Source organism: Spermophilus citellus (assembly GCF_964194105.1).
Source record: "Spermophilus citellus genome assembly, chromosome: 10".
In the NCBI taxonomy this organism is placed as follows: Eukaryota; Metazoa; Chordata; class Mammalia; order Rodentia; family Sciuridae; genus Spermophilus; species Spermophilus citellus.
The window spans coordinates 73,403,618-73,423,568 of record NC_138197.1 but is presented as its reverse complement, the minus strand read 5'-3'; the positions used below and the strand labels follow the sequence as shown (position 1 = coordinate 73,423,568).

The following is a 19,951-nucleotide window of genomic DNA, read 5'->3' as shown; positions in this document are numbered from 1 at the left end:
ACACACACACACACACACACACACACACACACACACATACAAACACCCTTTTTCCACTCACTGAGCCTTAGGAATGGAAGAGGGAGATGAATCCCAGGGTTCTGTTGGGATCAAGGACAAAGAGATCTCTATCACCACAATTCCTATACTCAGACTCTGTCTTGTGATTCCTTGGGCTCCTGGGGTCCCATCAAAGTAGCCAGGGAGATTTTTATCAGGACAATCCACTAGGAGTTGTAAGAACCCAATAAAGTGGGGAGGGGAGGAAGGGATATAACTTTCTTGTCTCTCTAACAACCTAGTCTTCTCCTTTTATTGAATCCCTAACCCAACAAGCCCAGCTTAACATCCTGATTTCAGATTTTCTTTTTTCTCCACTTCCAAGGGCTTCAGAAGTTCTAGTTCCACTGTAGAGGAGGCTCAGAGTAGCAATGTGATGAGTAAAAGTGATTCAGAACATTGGAGGAGGGGATCACCAGCTGGCCCCTCAGATTCCCAGAACAATGATGTTTCAGCATTCCTCTTCTCAAAAACAGCTGAAGCACTTACAGACCAAGTGCAACAAAGAAACAGTTTGCTTGACCATTAGGAGGGTTTGAGGCCCTCTGATGAATCTTCATCCCCAATGCCTGTGTGGACAGAGACAATCTCTTCATGCCTAGCTCTCCTCCTTCATCATGGGATCTGGTAAGCCCAGTGTGAGAAGTCTACACTGAAAGTGAAAGCCAGTCTCAGAAAAGGCTACCACACCTTCTACTAAGGAAAAATGAGTCTGGGCTTTAATTCTACACATAAAAGAGGCAAATGGAGCAGTGTGTTTGAAGGTGATTTAGAAAGTAAGGGATCTCGATGATTTCTGATAAGAGTTTCCCTCTTCCTGGTTTTTCATCCTAATCCTTCCTACCTGGCCTGTGGCATTGTCCCCAAACCAGCCCTGCCCAGAAGACAAACAAATAAGCAGGAGTGTTGACAGAGGCCAGCTCAAACCAGCTATCACTCCTATCCTATCCTTAATGCCTTCAGAGGAGGGCGTAAAGGTCCAGGTACCATAGCCTTTCAAAACTTCTGCCCCTTAGCTTAAGGACTACAGGAGACCAGGAAGAGGAAGGGTAGGAAACCAACCAGAAAACTAACCCTGGAATAAAGTCTTGATGATGGAGTTAGTGGAAAGAATGCCCAAGTCTGGACCTACCAGTGGATTGGCTCAGGACCAGCCTAAGTATTCAGAAAACGCAAGCATTTCTGTCATACATATACATTCTCTATGCTATCAGATGCTCTTGCCCAGAAAAAATTGTCACCCTTTGCATGCTCTGATCTGTCTCAAGTAAATACAACAACAAATTTTACACTTTCAGAGACTGTGTCCTTTGATAGATATTGGCCAGGACACAGGATCATCACCTAGTCTATCATCACTACATACATATTTGTTATTTGTTGCTAGAGATTGAAACCAGGGACTCTTACATGCTAAGCTCATGCTTTATCACTGAGCTACACCTCCAGCCCTATTATTACATCTTGTTAGAAGAAAAGAAGGGGAAAGGGCTTAAACAAATCCATCAACTCATTAATATGGAAGATAAAGAGGGTTTTGATTCTGTGTCTACTCTTCTCCAGAATTCTTTTCTTAACTGATTGAAAGTTACTTGACAAACTATAAAGATACCCCACACAATTTTCAAAATGAATCTCTACTTTTGCCCCCTTCCCCAAACCCTTCTCCAACCATACTTGAAGCAATTTAATAAAACTAATGGTTCCTGGAGCACTTCCAGAAAGGTAAATTAAAAGGGGTATCCTTTAATTGCCCCCACCTGCCCCCTGAGGATCAGAAGGGAATAAAAACTTCTAAAAGGTAAGTGTATATATAGAGAGTAATCATGGTCACAATTTGAATTCAGAGTTGGAGTTCATTTGCACTATAGACTAATTTATAGTTGACTTCTATAAAGCCCAGAACATTATCTGGGATCATGCTGGCAAACATGGAAATGCTTCAGAGTGTACTCCCACAACTTCAGCTCCCTGAACAACTGAGATTGATGGTTAACATTCTACTTAGTTAGAAACTGAGGACACAGCCAAAGACTCCGTAGTGCTGGTGCAAGGACAGAGGAGGGGGGCTCATATCACTCTTCCCCTCCAAATCTGAGATAGAACAGAACCAGGAGCTAAGGGCATGGTGAGAAGGGAGAAAGGAAGGAAAGGAATGGAGAGGAAGAGCTAGACAGAAACCAAGCACTCTTTTGCTGATTGGTTGGTTGCCGTGTGACCCTGCTTAGCACATTTCTCATTGGTTGCTTGCCCTCTTCTAGGGTGAAAGAACTAGGAACAAAATTAGAAGCCTTTTGGGTTGGCTGGGGCACACTGGTACCTGATTGCCTACCCATTTCCCTCTAGGGATGATCAAATGCAGATACTTGAAAGAGGGTGGGAGAATCTCAGACTCCTTTTGTGTTTGTTGTCTTGTTTCCAGGTGAAAACAACAAAAGAGTAAAAAACTGACCTGAGGCAAATTATTTAAGGGGAAGAAGATCTAATTTGTGACAGGAAGAGGGATGGTATTTAAATGAACGTTTTTAGCTTAAAAAACAGAAAAGAGGGTGAGGAAGTCATTTGAATACCTCAAGAGATTTTGGCTATGTAATTCTGTTACATAGAAGCCCACACAGCCCTCTACACAAAAAGGGAACAAAACTGAGACTTGGCTAGGAGTCAGAGAAGGTGGTGAAGTCTTGCCAGGGTGTGAGACTTTGGTTCTGGCTAAATTCCTGGCAAAACACCATTGACCTCTATGCTAGGGCCCTGGGGAGGCTTATGGGAGTGCAAGAGTCAAATTATAGGCCATGGAAACTCCCAACTCCCCATGCTTGGATGGGAAAGTTTCCAGAAACCTTCAAAATTACAGACTGGTGGGGAGGAGAGAGTTGAGGAGGATAGGTAAAATGGGGAGGAGAGAACTCAGGATCCAAACACTTCCCAAGGAAACAAAGATCTCAGGCTGGAGGATGAGAAAGGCCAACTCTTGGAATACATTCTTCTCACAGTGAGACTCTGCTTGATTCCTGCTTTTGGGTCTCTGTCTTCCCAGAGTCTGCCTAGCTATTTCTACTTGATTCTCTCTCCTTCCCTAGTCTCTTGGGCCTGGGCATATGAGTGTGCTAACAGCATTCCCTCTTCATCACCCAAATGCACCTTTCCACAAAGCAGGTACCCAGACCTCTCTAGCTCCAAGGCAGCCTCCCCTTCCGGAAGTTTGTTCCCTCTTCTCCACTCCCCTTTCCATCTCCTGTTGGCCTTCTGCCTGCTTCTGGAGGAGACTGAGTTCATATGTTGTCACTTTCCTGGCTTAGCTTCTGGTGACAGTGACGCATGGGAGTGAGTATGCACTCTCAGGTGTGGAGGACATGTGCCTCCCATGCCTGATTCTTCTGCTACTCCTCCCCCCGGAAAACTGAAGGGAGCCCCTCCAAAACCCACTGAGGAGTGACCCCAGGATACAATGCCCAGATTGGGTCCTGTTACCTCTATCCCATATAGATCACTCCTCAGGATGGAAAGCTTTCTAGTCCAGCAAAGATATTGTCTCCATTCCCTCCCATTCAATACACATTGATATTACATTCACAGAGAAAAAACCTCTAGGCCTCCTGGGGCCTAAGTTTTACCTGAGCCAAGGACTAAAGATGCCAGGAAGATCCCAGCAGCTAGAGGCAGGGGGAAGCATGAACTGCACTGGCCCCAGACAAAGACCCCAGACTTTGGAGACTGGGACTGCTGCCCACCCAGGCCTAGTGGTGAGGGGCGGGGGAGAAACTTTGGGAGCAGTCCAGGCAGCAGCCTTTGGGTCTGAAGCCACAAAGCCCTCCTTCCCTGCCTTTCTCCCCAGCTTCCCTTTCTGCCTGGATTCTGGGCCACTAGCCAAGGACTGAACTGGCCCCTCCCTGGAACAGAAGACCCCAGAGGCACTTTGCACTTGTGTCTAGAGTTTACACACTCGTACAAACAACAAATAGAAACAACCCGTGTCTCTGCCACTGGCTTTCTTCCCAACTGAGAGGGAGTGAGGAGGACCTTGCAAAACTCTAAGGAACGGTGGCGTCTTTCTGGTTTACATTCAGAGACAAAACGGGGTAGGGAGGAGAAGACTGGTTTGGGGAGACAAGTTCCCCTCTTCCTACTTCCCAGCCGCTTCCTCTCCTCTCCCACCCCAGCATGGGGAGGCTTCCCCCCCTCCCCTTAATGAGTAGGAACTGCCTGCTTTCAAGTGGTGGAGGCGGGGGAGTTAGGTAAATGGGAGAAAGAGTCTGAGAGAAAGAGAGAGAGGGAGAGAATTAACTTACAGCGTTCGCCTGGGATTCATTTGCGAAGATGTAACCTCTCTCGCCATCATCCCCAGCGCCGTAATCCCCTCTAACTGCCAGGCCCTCTGTCCTAGCATTAAACCTCACCAGCAGCTGCGTGGCTGGACAGTTAAGATTATATATGATGTAAATATATTGTGGGTTTGTCAGCTCTCCCTACACCATAAAACTTGGTTTAATGACATCACGTGGTCCCCCAAGAGCCACTCACGGGCTTGCCTTCGGGCCATTCACATAAATAACCTCCAAAAGTTTCAAACTCCTAAATTCACATAGAAGCTGTGCCTATTTTTCTAATGCTCAGTTACACTAAAAAGCCCTCGTGCTTCTTTTTTGCCCCACCCCCACACCCCCCTTGCAGGGTGGGGAGGGGAGAGAGGGTGGATACTTATTTATTTATTTACTTACTTAGTTACTTGCTTACTTATTTCCATAAGGACCTGTCGCCTTCGTGGTCGTGTTGATATTTTTTCTTCCTATTTTTTTTCCTCCTCTCTCCTCTAATTGCTCAGAGTGGGCCGTGTCCCCTCTTCCCACTCCCCCGGGAAGGTAAGTCATGCTTCTTCCCCTTCTTTCTGGCTGCCAGAGTGGGTGGGTTCCAGGGAAAAGTGGAGAGGCAGGCTTGATGGTCTCCTTTTGGGACCCAGAAGCCCCTTCACTTACTCCTCCAGAGCAGTGCCAGACCCTGGTACCTGGAGATTGTTCCAGGAGGCTGGCTGGTGGGGCAGCTTCCTCTGGACCCTAAGCAGAAGCTTCTGCTCAGGGGGAAAACAAGGGTCTGGGCCTCACCCACCCCCAGTGCAGGGGAGTAGATCCAAGGCCTGTGGCTCCTCTGCCGCTGCTGGAGCTGCTGCCGCTAAAGCTGAGGCTGGGCCTGGTTGCAGGCCTGCAGGCTGTGACAGGAGGGAAGAGAGCAGGCGTCTCCCCAAGCCTGGCCAAGCTGAGGCAGTCCTTCAGCTCCTTCAGGGAAGGAGAGGCCCAGACCCTGCTGGGAAGAGGCGGACAGTGCCAGAGGGACCTGGTGCACCTTGCCTGGTGGGTTTGAGCAACATTGTCCCCAGTCCCAGTAAAACCCTTGGTTCTCCTCTGGTCTATCTCCTGGGGAGAAAGCACAGGCCCTCTGCAGCCTGGGAGGCTGGTGTGGGTGAGTGCAGGCGACATTGCCTCTTTCTTAGTTAACTGTTACCCACCGGAGACCCAGTGCTTCTTCATGCTTCACTGCTCGCCCAATAGTTTTACTCAGCATGGAGAAAAAATTAAAATAACTCCCTGAAGAAAATTACACATTTTATTTCAGAGAGTGGGGAGAGGGAGAGGGAGAGAGAGAGAGAGAGAGAGAGACAGAGAGAGAGAGAGAGAGAGAGAGAGAGACAGAGAGAAGAGTAGAGTTAGTGCTGGTGGGCTGGGCTGACCCTCTGTGCAAGTTGAGGAGAGATATCACTGGTGCTCTAACCAGGCCTGAGTGCAGTATGAAGGGGAAGGGTAATAGCAATGGGTGCTAATCATGGGGTAAATAAAAGCTCTTGGGTCTTCTAAAAATGATGGACTGGTAGCCTAGACAGTAGGATGCAGCAAAGTCAGTCCTTATAATAAATCCAACGAGCATCAGCATTACTAATCATAAATATTCCCCCTGCCCCTCCTCAGAGCGCCTCTGCTCCCTTCCTTCTTGGCTGTCAGAGCAGCCCCTTAGCCCAACTCCAGAACCCCACCCCACCAGTGCGGGGGGCCTAGGCTAGGCTCCAGGAAATCACCCCATTGTGGGAGGTGGGAGAGGAAATGCAGTAAAGTTTTATAGACCCTTTCACATTTGTTTCTCCTATAAAGTGCTTCCTCCCCCAGTTCATCCCAGGAGCCTGGAGGAGAGAGGAGCAGAGCCTAGGCCCAGACCAGACTCAGAGACCACCTGAATTAACTGCCTTTCCTCTCCCTAGAGGCTACTCTCCCTCTTCACACAAAATCTGAGCCTGAGATAAATGATGGCAAAAAGACATGACACTGGCACTGGTCTATACAACTCTTATCCCACTTAATTGTTCTGCATAGCCCTAGACCTCCTAGGAGGAGAGGGAAACCACTTGAACATTTCCTGCCAGTCAGGTATACACTGCATATTGCTCTCCCTCTCATCTCCCCAGCATCTTAGAAAGCTGAAGTACACCTAAGTCAATTTCCCCAGCACCACTTTGTCCAGCAGTACCAACTCTCTGGGAGGTCCTTCTGGAGCCAAGTGGGTCCTTAGACTAGGGGCTCAACCCTCTTATGTCCAGTAAAGCCCCAGGACCACCTAGCCCTAAGGGAGATCTTCAGTGCCCTATAAGGGCCTGAGTCTGAGCACGGCGGAGCCACTGATCCTCCCTACACATCAGCTCTGGTGTGGAATGAGGGATACTGCCAGTCTAGAAGTCTCAGATACACCCAGCCAAGGGGGGAATGAACGTAGAGGCCTGAATACCCTGGGTAGCCACTGCATGGGAAAATGCCAGTATGGGAGTACCGGGTGCGCTCCTCTTCCCTGGAGGTCCTTCTTGGAGCTAAGAATCAAGAAAAGAACTCACATTCACTTCCCTCTTCTTGCTGTCCCTAGAAGCACCTAATATATATATATATATATATATATATATATATATATATATATATATATATTTTTTTTTTTTAAGGAGAGGCTTAAAGACTGTAGGCCTCCCCTAACCCTCACAGCTCATTTTGACACTTTGCCCCAGTAATGCCCTAAACAGACAGGAGCCACTGTGTCTTTAGTCCTGTTCTCTCTTGGTCTTTATTTGATATGACAAAATATAGTTTCAGGAAGAACCCCAGAGTCAATAAATAGTTGGGCAAGAGCGATGGAGCAGGAGGGAAAGAAAGTCATGGCAGGAACTGTGGGATGGCATGGAGCCTCTAGGATCACTTGCTGGGGTCCTGTGGAAGGAAACCCCAGTAGCTGAGCTAGCTAGGGGGTTGGGGCTGCGGACCTGAGAGGGCATGCAGCGGGCTCGGATTGGGTAGGCTCCCAGTCTTTTTTTTTTTTTTTCTTCCAGGGGAGAGGTTTGGAGAGGATAGGGCAACCAAGAGGACCCTAAGGCCATGTTCAGTCATCTCCCCCTTTCATATGCAAATCATTAATAAGTGAAGACCCAGTTTAGTCGCTATAAGGAATCGCCCCGATTCTGGCAAGAGACTGCCAGGCATAAGCACTCTCACACCAGCTTGCAGCCGCCTGGCCCGCCTAACAAGGAACAAAGGAAAGCTCAAGGCCGGAGGTCGGGTCGAGGGTCCTGTGGCCGGGCCCACCTTAACTCAGGCGGGCCACTCTGGGGCAAAGAGCTGAAGAAGCCGCCCAGGCTGAGGTTTGTTCAGCACCAGCCTGCGGTGTGCCGCAGCCCTCTGGGGAGGCCCTGCAGAGTTTGCCCTGGGCCCTGAATGTCCAGCTAAGCTGAGCTCTGAGCTGAGCTGAGCGAGGGGAGATGGGGCAGTGCCGGCAGCCTGGCAGGAACCCTGGGTTGGTGGGGATACAGAATGCCAAGGAAAAAGCGCTTGTCTGTGAGGCCCGGGAGCCAGTACTCCAGCCCCTGACCCACCCAAAAATATAGAGAGAAAACCGAAAGAAAAGGCGCGAGGAACCCAAGCCGGCTGGGGTGATCTCTGCGGGCCTCCCCACTGCCTCTAAAGAGCCTCTTTGCTTTTCATTTTGGAATCTTTCTTCCACTTCATCCTGCGGTTCTGGAACCAGATCTTGATCTGTCTCTCGTTGAGACACAAGTTGTTGGCGATCTCTATGCGCCTGCGGCGAGTGAGGTAGCGGTTAAAGTGGAATTCTTTCTCGAGTTCCAGAGTCTGGTAGCGCGTGTAACTGGTTCGGGACCGCTTGCCGTCCGTCTCTGGAACATAAATCCCCCCAAGCCAGGAAGGGGTGAATAGCGTGCAGCGCCCCAGCGTCCCATCCCAATCCCAGGCCCCCACCCGCGGCCGGAGGGAGAGGAGGCGAGAACCGCAAGACAGGCCCGGTGGGCCGCAGGCGGGCCGACCCAGCCCAACCTAGCCCCGGGAGAGGCGCCTCCGCCCAGGCAGGAAACTTTCCACCGCAGCCTTCACTCAGCAGTCGGAGGGGCTGAGGGGGGGTGGGGGGAAGAGGGAGACCCAGGCTCGGACCGAACAATAAGCACCCTCGAGATCCGGGCACCGGGGACCCCCCTCCCGCCCCTCCCGAGTCGCTGGAATCCGCCGGAGCCGCGAGCGCCGGCCGAGCCGGCTCCGCAGGGGAGGGAGGGAGGGAGCCGCGGGGGGATCCCCGCTCTGGAGCCCCGCGCTCCTCACCCTTCAGATCCCTCTATTTTTTTAACTCCCTCCCTCTCCCCCAAAAATTGAATATTGCCTTTTATACACGTTTTGTTCCTATGATCCAATTATGTCGTCGTAAATTTGGGCGCACACAGCCTCTAAGCCTTTTAGTGGACAGTTTTACGAGCCATTGATGCCTGGATCGTAAAATTTATGGCCGCAGGTTTTTTTTCTTTATTTGCCCCGCATGGCCTATAAAACCCAGGCGGACCCGAGCGCGCAAAATGAAGTCCTAAAGTTTACCGTGGCTCATGTGCAGTTTGGTCATCCACGGGTAAATCTGTGGCGGGGCCGGTGGCTGGCTCAGTCCGGCGGGTTGCCCTGTCTGCGCCTGCTCCTCTTTGATCTCCCCACTGCTCTTAGCTCGCTCCTCCAGCGCCGGGCGAGCTGCCTTCTGACTGTACATCCCGGGGTTCAGAGGAGCCGCTTCGTCTCTGCCCAGAGCGTGTCCCGGAGCGGCCGCGGCGCTGCAGGCGGGGCGGTCGGGGTGAGCCCGGGGGTTGGCAGCCATGTCTACCCCGTGGAGAGAGTTGGAAGGCGCAGGCGGTGGGAAAGTGATGCTTAAGTCCAATCCGCCGTAGCAGTACCTGGATGCCTGCACCTCTGAGGCCGATCCATAGTTCCCACAAGTTTGCATGTTATAGGCAGGGATATTGGGGCTCTGCTTATAGAATGAATTGGCTACGTAGGAGCTCATGGCGGGGAGGGCCCAAAAAAAATTTCTGCACCCTTTTTGATTAAGGGTGATTTGTGACTCTTTGAAGTTGAGGGGTTTTTTGTTCTCCAAAGTGCACAATTTATAGGTGGAGATATCTCTTTCTTTATCCTATGCGCTCTTCCCAAATAAGGGAGCCTTAAATAGAGTCACGTGACTCGTACGGCCACTCATAAATTTGGCTTGATGACCTCCGGGAGGTTAGTGATGGAAGCCGGCGAAACGCATCTTGATATGTTGGCAAAGCCCAAGCAAGGGGGAGAGGGAGTGAGAGAGAGAAAGAGAGAGAAGGGGGAGAGAAAAAAAAAAAGGTTCTTGGAATTGGGGGGTAGCCGTGACAACGAGCCCACAGCGACACCTGGTGTCTACATGGAAGAATTGCATCCTGAAGCTCTGGTCGCCTTCTGGCAGCTGGATTTTTCTACCCTGTGGAGAAGCTGGTTGTAGCTGCAACAAATCCCTGAGCTGGCCTTTTAAATTCTATTTAAATTTGAGAAAAGATAAGGTCCCATTTAAGATACACAGAGGTGCCTTTTTAATAGATAGTCCCATTCTCCCTTCCTCCAGGGCCTTCCAAACTTTAAAAATGGATGAGGAAAGGGGAATTTAGGTAGTGTGGCTGGCTCCTGCCTAGGTTGGAGAACCAAGGGGGCTTATCTCAAGTTTCCTAGACCAAAGGTCGAGGTCCCTTGCCTCCAAGGCCCCAAGGCCCCAAGGCCCCAGTACTACTGAGGAGGTACCTATAAATATGGGAAAGTAGATTCCTTGGGAAAGGTGGACAGAATTCCCAAGAGGAAGGGTCCTGGATGGGCAAAACTAGACAGGAAGGTCATGAGGCTGAGAGTTCTGGAAATTCTCTGGAATGAACCTGGAAGTAAGATGGTAGATAGACTTGGGTAGACCTCATCATGCCAGGGACCCCAAAGTGACAATAAGGCAGTTTTCAAATGTGTGCCTGTGTGTGTATGTAGAACCGGACACAAATGGGTGGGAGGACTTTTCCCTGTGTGTGATCCTCATGTACTACTCATGCCAGATATTTTAGAAAGAAAATAGATGCTACTAGAGAGCATGGAGAAGCAAAATTCAAGCCTCCACAATTATTATCTAAGCAAAGAGATCTTTCCTTTGGTGCTTTTCCAGGCTTTCCAGGAACCTGAATCCAGAAGGCCCACAGGAGAGCAATTTCTTAGCTCTTCAGAGGCATGGAGAGGACCCGGCTGAGGGGGCTGGCAGAGCAGATGCCTGGGCAACATTGGCAGCCTTTGGCCAAGGTCTCTGTAGCCCTTCTGCCCCTTCCTCTCCTCTCCTAGTCCCAAGTCTTACTCTTTCCTGCTTGCTCTTTCTCCCCAGGAAATCTCCGCCTCTGTCAGGAGAAGCCCCCCTTCCCGCAGGCGGAGGCGCTGGCGGGGATTTGGAGAATCTGGAATACTCTGGTGGATTTTTTTCTCTTCAGGAGACCCCCCTCCCGACCCCAAATACACACCACCTCTCCACTAGGCCCACTCAGGTTTTTCTGACTGGGCTTGGGGAGAGAAGGCTGGAGCTGAGAAATGGTTAGGGTCCTGCTGCGCCCCTCACCCGCCAGGTTTGAGAGAAGGAGGAAGGAACCAGACAAGCTGGGGCGGTAAAGAAGGAGGAATTTTGTTCCGGCCACTTCAGGAGTCCCAGCACAGGCGAGAGCTCAGTTTCCAGGCTTTCTCTTTCGGGATGTCCTTGAGTCGTTCAGTCCCGGCCGAAGGACTCCAATCCCGCGGTCTGGTCTTCTGGTTCTCCTAAACTCTCCGCCTCCGCCACATTTCCCAACAGCGGGCCTGGTTTGGGCCGGGGACTGGCTGCCGAGCGTCCCCCTCCCCACGGTCCTGGGAGTGGGGGGGAGGAGACCCTGGTGCCTGGAAAATGCTTCTGCTATAGCCTTTAAGGGGTTCAGACGCCGAGGACCCCATGCTACCACAGGCAGGAAAGAAAGGCCTGTGTGGGGCTTGGAGCCCAACCCTACTAACCCGGGCTCCTCCACCCCCACCCCCACCGAAATCCTAAACGGCTTTTTTTTTTTTAAATGGGTGTGTGTCGGTTCGCGTGGGGAGCCCTGAGAGACTTCCCAGCCCCCCCAGCGCGGTCACGAGGAAAATTCGGAGGCCGGGACTCGGCGCCCGGCTCCCGAAGAAGGCGAATGCAGAGGACTGAGGGCTTGCAGGCGGCGGGCAGACGCGGGAGTGCTTGGAGCCTGCTCCAAGCCGGCGGCTGAGCGAATTAACAGAAACGCAGATATAAACTTTTAAAAATAATATGTTTTATTAAATATTCGAGAACGGATCCAGAGGTCGGATTTATACAGGAGGGTAACACGAGGGGATTTATTTATTTATTTTCTCCTACTGGCTAAACAAATGTCATTCACTTTTTTTCTTTTTTTGTAATTTTCCCTCTTTTTTCCCTTTTTTAAAAATGAGATCGGAACACTGAGGGTTCTAAACATAAATATAAATACAGAGACCACAAATACAGCTAAAAATATTCACACAGAAACGGTCACAGTTTGTAATATGCCATAATGACCCCCAGGAATATTTAAATACAATTTGCCTGGGCTGGGCATTTGCTGGGGCAGAGGGGCCGGACAGGGGTTGCGGGGAGGCCCTGGGGGTTGCTGTGGGGCCCAGGCGCGCCCTCCTTGGGCCTCCGGCTCTCCGGGCTGCCAGGCCGGGCCCTAAGACCCGGGAACAGAGGCCCCAGGCCCGCGAGCCCGCTCTGGGCGCGGGGGCGGGGGTGGGGGACGTAAGCGACTGGTGGGGGGAGTCAAGTCCTCAAGTGTAGGGAGATCTGTGGAGTCTGAAGCAAGGCTCAGGGCTGAGAGCCCCCAAGGCCTGGGCGGGGAAAGGGGCCTGCAGACAAGCCGAGAAGGAGCTAGCGAGGGAGCTAGGAGGAGGAGGCCAATGGTGAAGAGTTGTGCGGTGAGGGAGGGGGTCCAGAACTGACTTTCAGGTCCACGTTTGACTCCCTAATTTTGCTTTAGAGAGTCAAAACACATCAATTGTGCCAGTGATAAATACAGAGTGTGTGATTAGGGGAGAGTTGGGGTGAGCAAAGGGAGAAGGAAAGAGAGGGGTGGCAAGGACAGTCCTGGTCACTCTTTCTGCTTCTCTTCTTCTGTCTCTTCCCGCTTTTCCTCTTTTCCGCCCAGGCTGTCAGCTGCGGCCCCTCCGCCGCCCCCTGAGAGCGTGGACGTGAGATTAGATTCTTTTTTCCACTTCATCCTGCGATTCTGGAACCAGATTTTGATCTGCCGCTCGGTCAGGCAGAGCGCATTGGCGATCTCGATGCGCCGGCGCCGTGTTAGGTAGCGGTTGAAGTGAAATTCCTTCTCCAGTTCCAGGGTCTGGTACCGCGAGTAGATCTGGCGGCCGCGCCTCCGGTCTGCTCCATAGCCGACCCCTAGAGATCCGGGCACAAAACACACTAAAAACAATCAGCAAGGCGTCCTCTGCAGACGATTCCCCCTAGCAAAGTCCTGACCCTCCCAACTTGGCCTGCAGCTCGCGACCTCTCTAGGTCTAGTCTTCTGCCTTTTGCCCTGCCCCACCCCCACTGGGGGTACAGCCTAGGGCCCCAACTTCATTCAGTCCTCCCATAGGGTAGGAGATGTGTGTCCCAAAGAAAGGTGGGGGGCGGGGCAAAAACCAGGCAGAAAGCTGCCAGTCTAAAATCTGATTTTTATAAAATCTCAAATACTGGGGATAAGGGCCCCATTTCTCAAGGACTGGGCTCCACACCTCCTAAGCACCCTAGCTCCTTAAAAACTTCTCCCCACTTTTCTGTCCTCCCCTTTCCCCCTCCCTTCTCCTCAGCCTAACTCGACTTTGGGGCCCCCCCACCACTGCCCCTTTCCTCTCATCCCCTGCCCTGTTCCTTCCCCCCTCAGCTCTCCCTGAAGCCCTCCAATCCACCAGGGGCTGAGGGGGCCTGGCCCCTGTGAGCCAGCGCGGGAGGCAAGCAGAGGGGGCAGAAGAGGGGGCCCTGTCTCGGCGTCGGCGAGGAGACGAGCGTGATTGTTTTTATGGGGCCATAAAAAACTCTCTCCGCCCGTTCTTCTAGGGAAGCCGGTCATAAAGCCAGTTCAGTTTATTTAATTTATATCTCGGAGCTGTAAAACTCACCACTGTGCGAATTCATTCGCTGCATCCAGGGGTAAATCTGGATACTGGCTTTCTGGTCCTGGGGCGCAGTCCTGCCCTGCTCAGAACTAAAATCCTGAGCGATTGAGGTCTGTGTGTTATGTCCTAAGGTGTTTTGTCTGCAGTTTGAGAGCATGTCTTTCTCCTGGTAAAAGGAATTAGATCCATAGTCATACGGCCCCCGGCTGGAACTGAACACGACATTCTCCTGTGGCGAATAAAAGGGAGTCGAGTAGATCCGGTTCTGAGCAACGGCTGCTCCATAGGTCGAGAAATGCCTCACTGGATCATAGGCGGTGGAATTGAGGGCGACGTTAGGGAGGACGTCCTGGCCCCCGGCGAGGTGGCAGGATAAGGAAGGGTTAGTGAAGTAGGAATTCATCCCTTTGCCTTTACCTGGTCGGGCTATGATTTCTTTAATATTTATTTCTGTCTCCAGTTTGTACTCGGAACTAGATGGTTATAGGGACGGCTCCAATCCAGGACAGACAAAATGACAAAGTCAGCTGACCCCCTTCCAGCCAATCGCAAGCCAGATGTCAAGAAGGGGGAAAAAAATCGCTTCTGCTTCTGTTGATTCCCTAGTTGAGACTAAGTGTGTGATTTGAAAGTAAGACTTGGATTTCTTTTTAAAAATATTTATGTGGAGAACTGGTTTGGGGGTGAAGCAGGGGGTGCATGTTCATAAACAGGACCTTAGGACCCAGGGAAGGAGAGATGTACTCCCAGGAAATCTCTCAGACCCAGATAACTTTGCTCTGCTGTGGCCAGAGCCTGGGCCAGAGAAATCTCTGTATTTTCAACCTGATTTCATCTTTTATATCTTCCCCCTTCTAAAATTACATTCTGTTTTCTTCATGGGAGGAATTCCCTCCCAGCTCAGAGAAGGCTCTCAGAAATCCTACAAGAAATCTTGGTTGACACTCCATGGGGTGAGTCTCCATCACTAAACTGCTATATTTTTGTCCAATAATTTTAAAAAATCAAAAGGAAAAAGGAATTTCATAAAACATGGTTCCCAGAGGAAAGAGAGAGTGGCTGAGAGTCTTGGGTTAGAGGAATGTGGGGAGCAATTAGGTTTAAAGAGGTGAGACTGAGATTGCAGGGAACAGTGACTGAGCTTAAGTTGGCAAAGGGAGCACACATCTGTTCTCCTCTGCCTCCTATCCCCCTTCTGCCTCCTCCACAGGACCCTTTCTGAGGAAATACTAGCAACATTTTTGCTTAAAAAGGAAAATGTATAAAAATACAATAGGAAAAGGAAATAAAGAAGTAAAAAGTGGGAGAGATGAGAGAAGGGAAGAGAAGAAAGAAAACTCCCGAGTCTTCTTTCTAGAGACATCAACTCCTGTTTATGTTGGTGAGAATTTATGATTTGAAGCCAGTGAGGGCCGGTGGGGTAATTCACACAGGATCCAGTCTGGAAGAGGAGAGAAGACTGCTGGGGCTCTGATGAACAGTTAGCTTCTTGAAGCTCAAGCCCCTGCACAAGTCAGAAACCCCTACCCGCTCCGGATTCACTGCCCTGCCACGGGAGGCGCCCCTGGACCTGAGTTCTGATGCCTGAGGATTCTAGCAAAGAGGTCCTGGGGAACTCTTTCCCAAGTGCCAGTCACCCCAGACTCTCAGCAGGCTTTCCCTCCTTTTTCTCCCCACCTTGGAGCTGAGAGGAAGAAAGAGATGGTTAGAAAAAAATGCAGCTGGGTCAGAGGCTTGAGACAGCCGCAGTTGGCGAACTGAAACTACGAAGGTGTGCAGAAGGGGGTTTGCCCCTTTTTAATTCAAACCTAATTTAATATCGAGACATAGGCTAAAACTGCTTTCAGTTGACAAAAAAGTGGGTGGTGGGCGTATGCAGGAATCAGTGAAAGCTTATATTTTCCTCCTCACTTTTTTTTTGGGGGGGCGGTAACTGGCTATAACAAGAACCCGGATGTCGCCGGATTTTATGATCTTTTCCTTCTGTGTAACAAAGCGAAGTAATCAATGGGTAGCAATAAAGCCATAAACGGGACTACGCTGGGAAAAAAACTCATTTATTCATCTTCTGTAACGTTAAGGTTTCCCTGGAGTGTCGCTAGGGGGGAAAAATAAAGTTTCAAACCCAAAAGCAGACAGTGTATAGGAGCTGGTGCAGACAACATGTTAGTTAATACATGAACCTCGTTAGGGGGTTGAAGAGTCTTACTACAAGACGATTTGTGTTGGCTGTAAAAAATATCCAGACCCCATCTTTCAGAAAGGAAGGAAATTGGTTGGCATTTAGAAGGGTGGGTAGGAGAAAGATCCCCATAATTATAAAGGTTTCTCCCTTTAGACTACACTTTCTTCTTCCCAAGGAGAGGAAGGTGAAAGGATAGAGGAGGATGCTCACATTAAGAAAGGAATTTTAAGAGGAAGTTATCTCATTTTGGGGTTTTATGACAGGTACACATAGACACGAGTGTGAGTTACTTTTTTTTTTTCCCTTGAATCCAGCTGTCCTCGAATTCATGGCATGCCTGGGCAGAGGTTTCCAACAGCTGGCTGGGGCTCCAATTTCCCTGGAGGGCAAGAGGTAGGGGGAAGAGAGAACAAGGGGAGGGGGTACCCTAGAGCTGGAATAGGAAACAAGTCAGCACCCCTGGATGCAAGTAGCCTCTTTCAGATTTGCCAGCCTCCTTTCTGCCCTGAGGGTAGCGGTGTAACAAGTAGAAGAGGCTGGAAGAAAGAGTAAATCCCCCCCCCCCAATTTCAAAGCAAGATTGCTAGAGGGATAAATCATGTCAGTGATATTTCCTTCAAGATATTAAATTGTTGCAATGTACAACAAATTGAATGATGGAAGATAGGATGTCTTAATGAGGTTTCGCTTTCAATGAGTGTTGATTTTTCTATGTATTTTAAGACCTCTTTTATGGATGGGTGGGAGGGAGGGAGCTGGAAAGAAAGAAGGGGCTTCTTGGGGAAGCATTGCTACAGTCCCCCAGCAAAGATGCTTAAGTTTCCTTGAGCCTCTCCTTAAGCAGTTCTGGAGAGGAAAGGGACCCCAAAGTTGGGGACATTCTCTTTTGGGGCCTAAAGTCGGTGGGCTTGGGGGGTGGTGATCTGAGGAACAGAAAGTAAGTCTCAGGCCCTGAAAGTTAAGTGTTTTATTACATCCCTAAACAGAGGGCAGAGACTGAAAGGTCTCGCGGATTTATAATGAACAGAAACCAGCTGCTGGGGAAAAAAAAAAGGCAGAAATGCTGGAGGGGGGAGAAAAAGGGAAGCAGAAATACAAATACATTCCCCCACTGCTTAAAGACTGGAGGCAAAAATAATTTCCAACACAGTTTATTCCTCCATCACCTTCCGATTCTGAGAAAAGAAGCCTCCTCCTTTCAGTTAGATCTTTAATTATGCAGCTGAAATTTGCTAGAAGGATTCGCTCCAAGGGGGTAGAGTAGGTCAGATTAGCTCGATCTTCCCTATATTGGATTATATTTTCCTTTTCCCATTTCATGTTAATTTTATTTTTTGGCAAAAGCATGGCTATCTGGAGGGGAAGAAACTGGAGCTTGGATTTTTCTAAATATATTTATATTTTTCTGTTAAATTTGTCTGAAAACAATTATGGAAACTCATCAGCAGAAGCAAGAACAGATGTTTTATTAAAACTGCAGTTGAGCTCTGTAAATATGCACAAGTCTTGGGAAGGAGGGAGCGAGCAAACTCATTCTTTGTTTCTATAAAACAAGCCTAGAGAAATCAGAGAACACCTCCCATTAGACCGGCAGGTTTAGGAGCTTCTCTGGCCCCTCAGCTTTTAGAATTAGCCATTCAGAAGGGGTTTGGTGTCAAAAGCAGGTTTTTTTTGCTCTCAGAGCTGTAATTAGTGGATTCAAAGACAGAATTCAAAAAGGCAGAAAAGGAATGAAGGGGGAAAGTTGGCACTCCATGCTCCAGTCTTCCCCCTCCCCAATCCAAAACACATGCTTTCGGTGAGTACTAATTATAGGAGAGGAATTTACTGCTGGCGCCTTGGGCCTGAGTGGGGTGCAGTCACCGCCCTGGACTACCCAAGGCTAAGGGTCACCTTAGAGCTGGGCATTTGGGGGTTTCCTAGGGTGCCTTAAGTCACTCCTATTTGAGCCCTGTCCCACTGTAGGCCAGGGAAAGGCTGGTAGCTCCCTTGATGGAACTGGGAAAAGAGTGGTGGGACTGCCCCCACCCAGGGCCTGAAGAGGTTCATGGGCAGGCCTTGCTCTGCCTGCCTTTTCTGTCCACTGTACTCTGGGAAATAGATTAATTTCTGGTGGAGGGACACGTGAAATGAACACGATGAGATCTGGAATTTTTATTTGGGGAGAATCTTTTCCAAAGGTCCTCCTTAGTTTGTGTTCTGCAGGGCTCCTCTCTCTCCCCAGATCCCCCAACTATGTCAGGATGTTTGTGACTCACCCACACTCATACACAGATACAACACAGTCCATTTCTGGCTGCCTGCACCACCAATTAGAGCTTGGTGCCTCCGAAAGCTGCTCAAGGACCCCAACACTGGAGCCACAGGACTCAGCACTCCCTTGGCCTGGGTGCTTGGCTGCCTGGAAGCTACTACAGCTGCCAGACCCTACTCTTCCACCATTCCTAATTCTAGTTTTCCAGAGCCAGAGAAGAGCGGTTGCCCCGCCGGCCCCTTTTGTGCCACTGGGCGAGGGCTGAAATCCCTCTTACAGAGAAAGCCGTTTCAACAATTGCTCAGCTCACCTCACAATCGAACTATTTGGTTAAGGCTTTGCTGTTCTGGAGTGACTGCTCAGCTGGCCCCAGTAGCATGTGATTAGATTTTTTTAATTTAAAATTTTAAAAAATAAACCCTACTCAAATGCTTAATGTTTGGTGTGCAAGCTCCTTTGATCTCCGTAGAACCCTGAATAAAAGGATTGCAAAGAGAGCTTCCAAATCTGTCAGAGGAGACGGGTCTCTTAGGGGACACCAAAGCAAACTCATCCAAGGTGTTCCCAGTTTCTCATAGATATTGTAGTTTTCTGAGCACATAGCCCCTCCATACACACACTGCATTCCAAAAAGGAACACTCTCCTTTGTAAGTTCAGGCTTGGAGGCTCTTGGAGAAAAATGAAATTCGACACACCCAACCTGGAAATGGATCCCATTTGTAGGTGCTGATATTCTAGGAATAGGGTTCAAGCTGTCCAGCTAAAGGGAGTTGGGGGTCGGCAGGGAGTGGGGGAAGGGTCCAGATGAGGCACATCAAGCTTCTGAGAACCGCCTCAAACACCTCTGAGGCCTGTGTTGGTGACTAGTCTTCTGAGGACTTGAGAGACTGCCTGAGCTGTTTTTGCTTTATTGTAATTCAACAGAGAAGAAAGGTATATGGAGGGGCTCTGCTAACTTAAGTCATATTTCCTTTCCTCCCTCTCTCTTTCCATATTTCTGCCTGGCCTTTCTTTATTGGCACCCCACTTGCTGCTGCTGCCATGAGCAGATAGGCCCCCCCACACACATTGGTGTTTGTCTGGCCTTTCAACTTACTTTTCTGGCTTATAGTTAGAAACTAAAATAGGTCCCAAACATCTCTGCCCTATCACACTCAGTTCTGAGCCCCCTTCCGGTTCCATCTGGAAAAAATCATTTCTGGCTTTTTGGGGCCTGGCCCTCAAGCCTCTCACCTTTATCATAAGCAGCTGAATATCAGCTGAGGAAGGGGCTTGGGGGACTTAGCACCTCAGTCCCATTGGGAATGGGGAGGGAGCTCAGATGCTTAGGGACATTTCAGGAGGGCAAAGCAAGTGTCCCAGCTCGGCCCAGGAATAAAAATTTAAATCCTGAATATTCAGAATATTTTAGGGCCTCAAGAGGGTGTCAGACAAAGAGGGAGGGGCAGTAAGGGGTGTGCTGCTCTGTGCCAGCTCAAAGGAGCCCCAACTTCTGGTTTCTCTTATGCCTCTCAACATCCAAGCTTTGCTTTGACCCGTTTTGGAGGTTTATGAGAGTTGCAAAATTCAAGAACTAGGCACTTATGACATCACAGTGAATTGTCATGTGGAAATTGTAAATGTCATAAAACAGGATTTTTGTGTGTGGGTGCCCAATCTCCCCTCACTTTTCTTCCTTTCCTCCTCTTATTCCCTGGTCTAACTTCTCCTGCTTGAAAATAAAATATTATTATGTTCTGGAACAATAAGCCAACAATAAAACATCATCCTCTTTTCCCTATAAATAATTTTATCCTTTATTGTTTGCAGTCTGAAAGAACCATTTAATATGCATTGGTGAAAAGAGGGAGAGAGATGAGGAGGGGGATTAATTTCAGAAACAAGAATATTACTTACTTCCATGATACTCTTTTAGATTTGATAGCCAGGAG

At 49.6% G+C, this 19,951-nt stretch overlaps 2 protein-coding genes across 2 annotated transcripts; both read right to left on the bottom strand.

Moving 5' to 3' along the window:
- Positions 1-7,115: 7,115 nt before the first annotated feature.
- On the bottom strand, positions 7,116-9,423 carry HOXC5 (homeobox C5). The gene is made up of 2 exons (XM_081310257.1): positions 8,955-9,423; positions 7,116-8,251 (listed from the first exon to the last, which is right to left on the bottom strand). Exons 1-2 carry the CDS (start codon positions 9,406-9,408, stop codon positions 8,037-8,039), a joined length of 669 nt encoding a protein of 222 aa, XP_081166383.1. The 5' UTR covers positions 9,409-9,423; the 3' UTR covers positions 7,116-8,036.
- Positions 9,424-11,771: 2,348 nt separating this feature from the next.
- Positions 11,772-13,983, bottom strand: HOXC6 (homeobox C6; the record flags this gene model as incomplete). Its single annotated transcript, XM_081310256.1, has 2 exons — positions 11,772-12,861; positions 13,584-13,983. 2 exons carry the CDS (start codon positions 13,981-13,983, stop codon positions 12,554-12,556), a joined length of 708 nt encoding a protein of 235 aa, XP_081166382.1. The 3' UTR covers positions 11,772-12,553.
- Positions 13,984-19,951: the final 5,968 nt, after the last annotated feature.

Coding starts and splice junctions, on each gene's coding strand:
- HOXC5 (XM_081310257.1), bottom strand. CDS start 9,408: ATGAGCTCCTACGTAGCCAATTCATTCTATAAGCAGAGCCCCAATATC. Junction 8,252..8,954: donor CAAACTGCACATGAGCCACG/GTAAACTTTAGG, acceptor TTTATGTTCCAG/AGACGGACGGCAAGCGGTCC.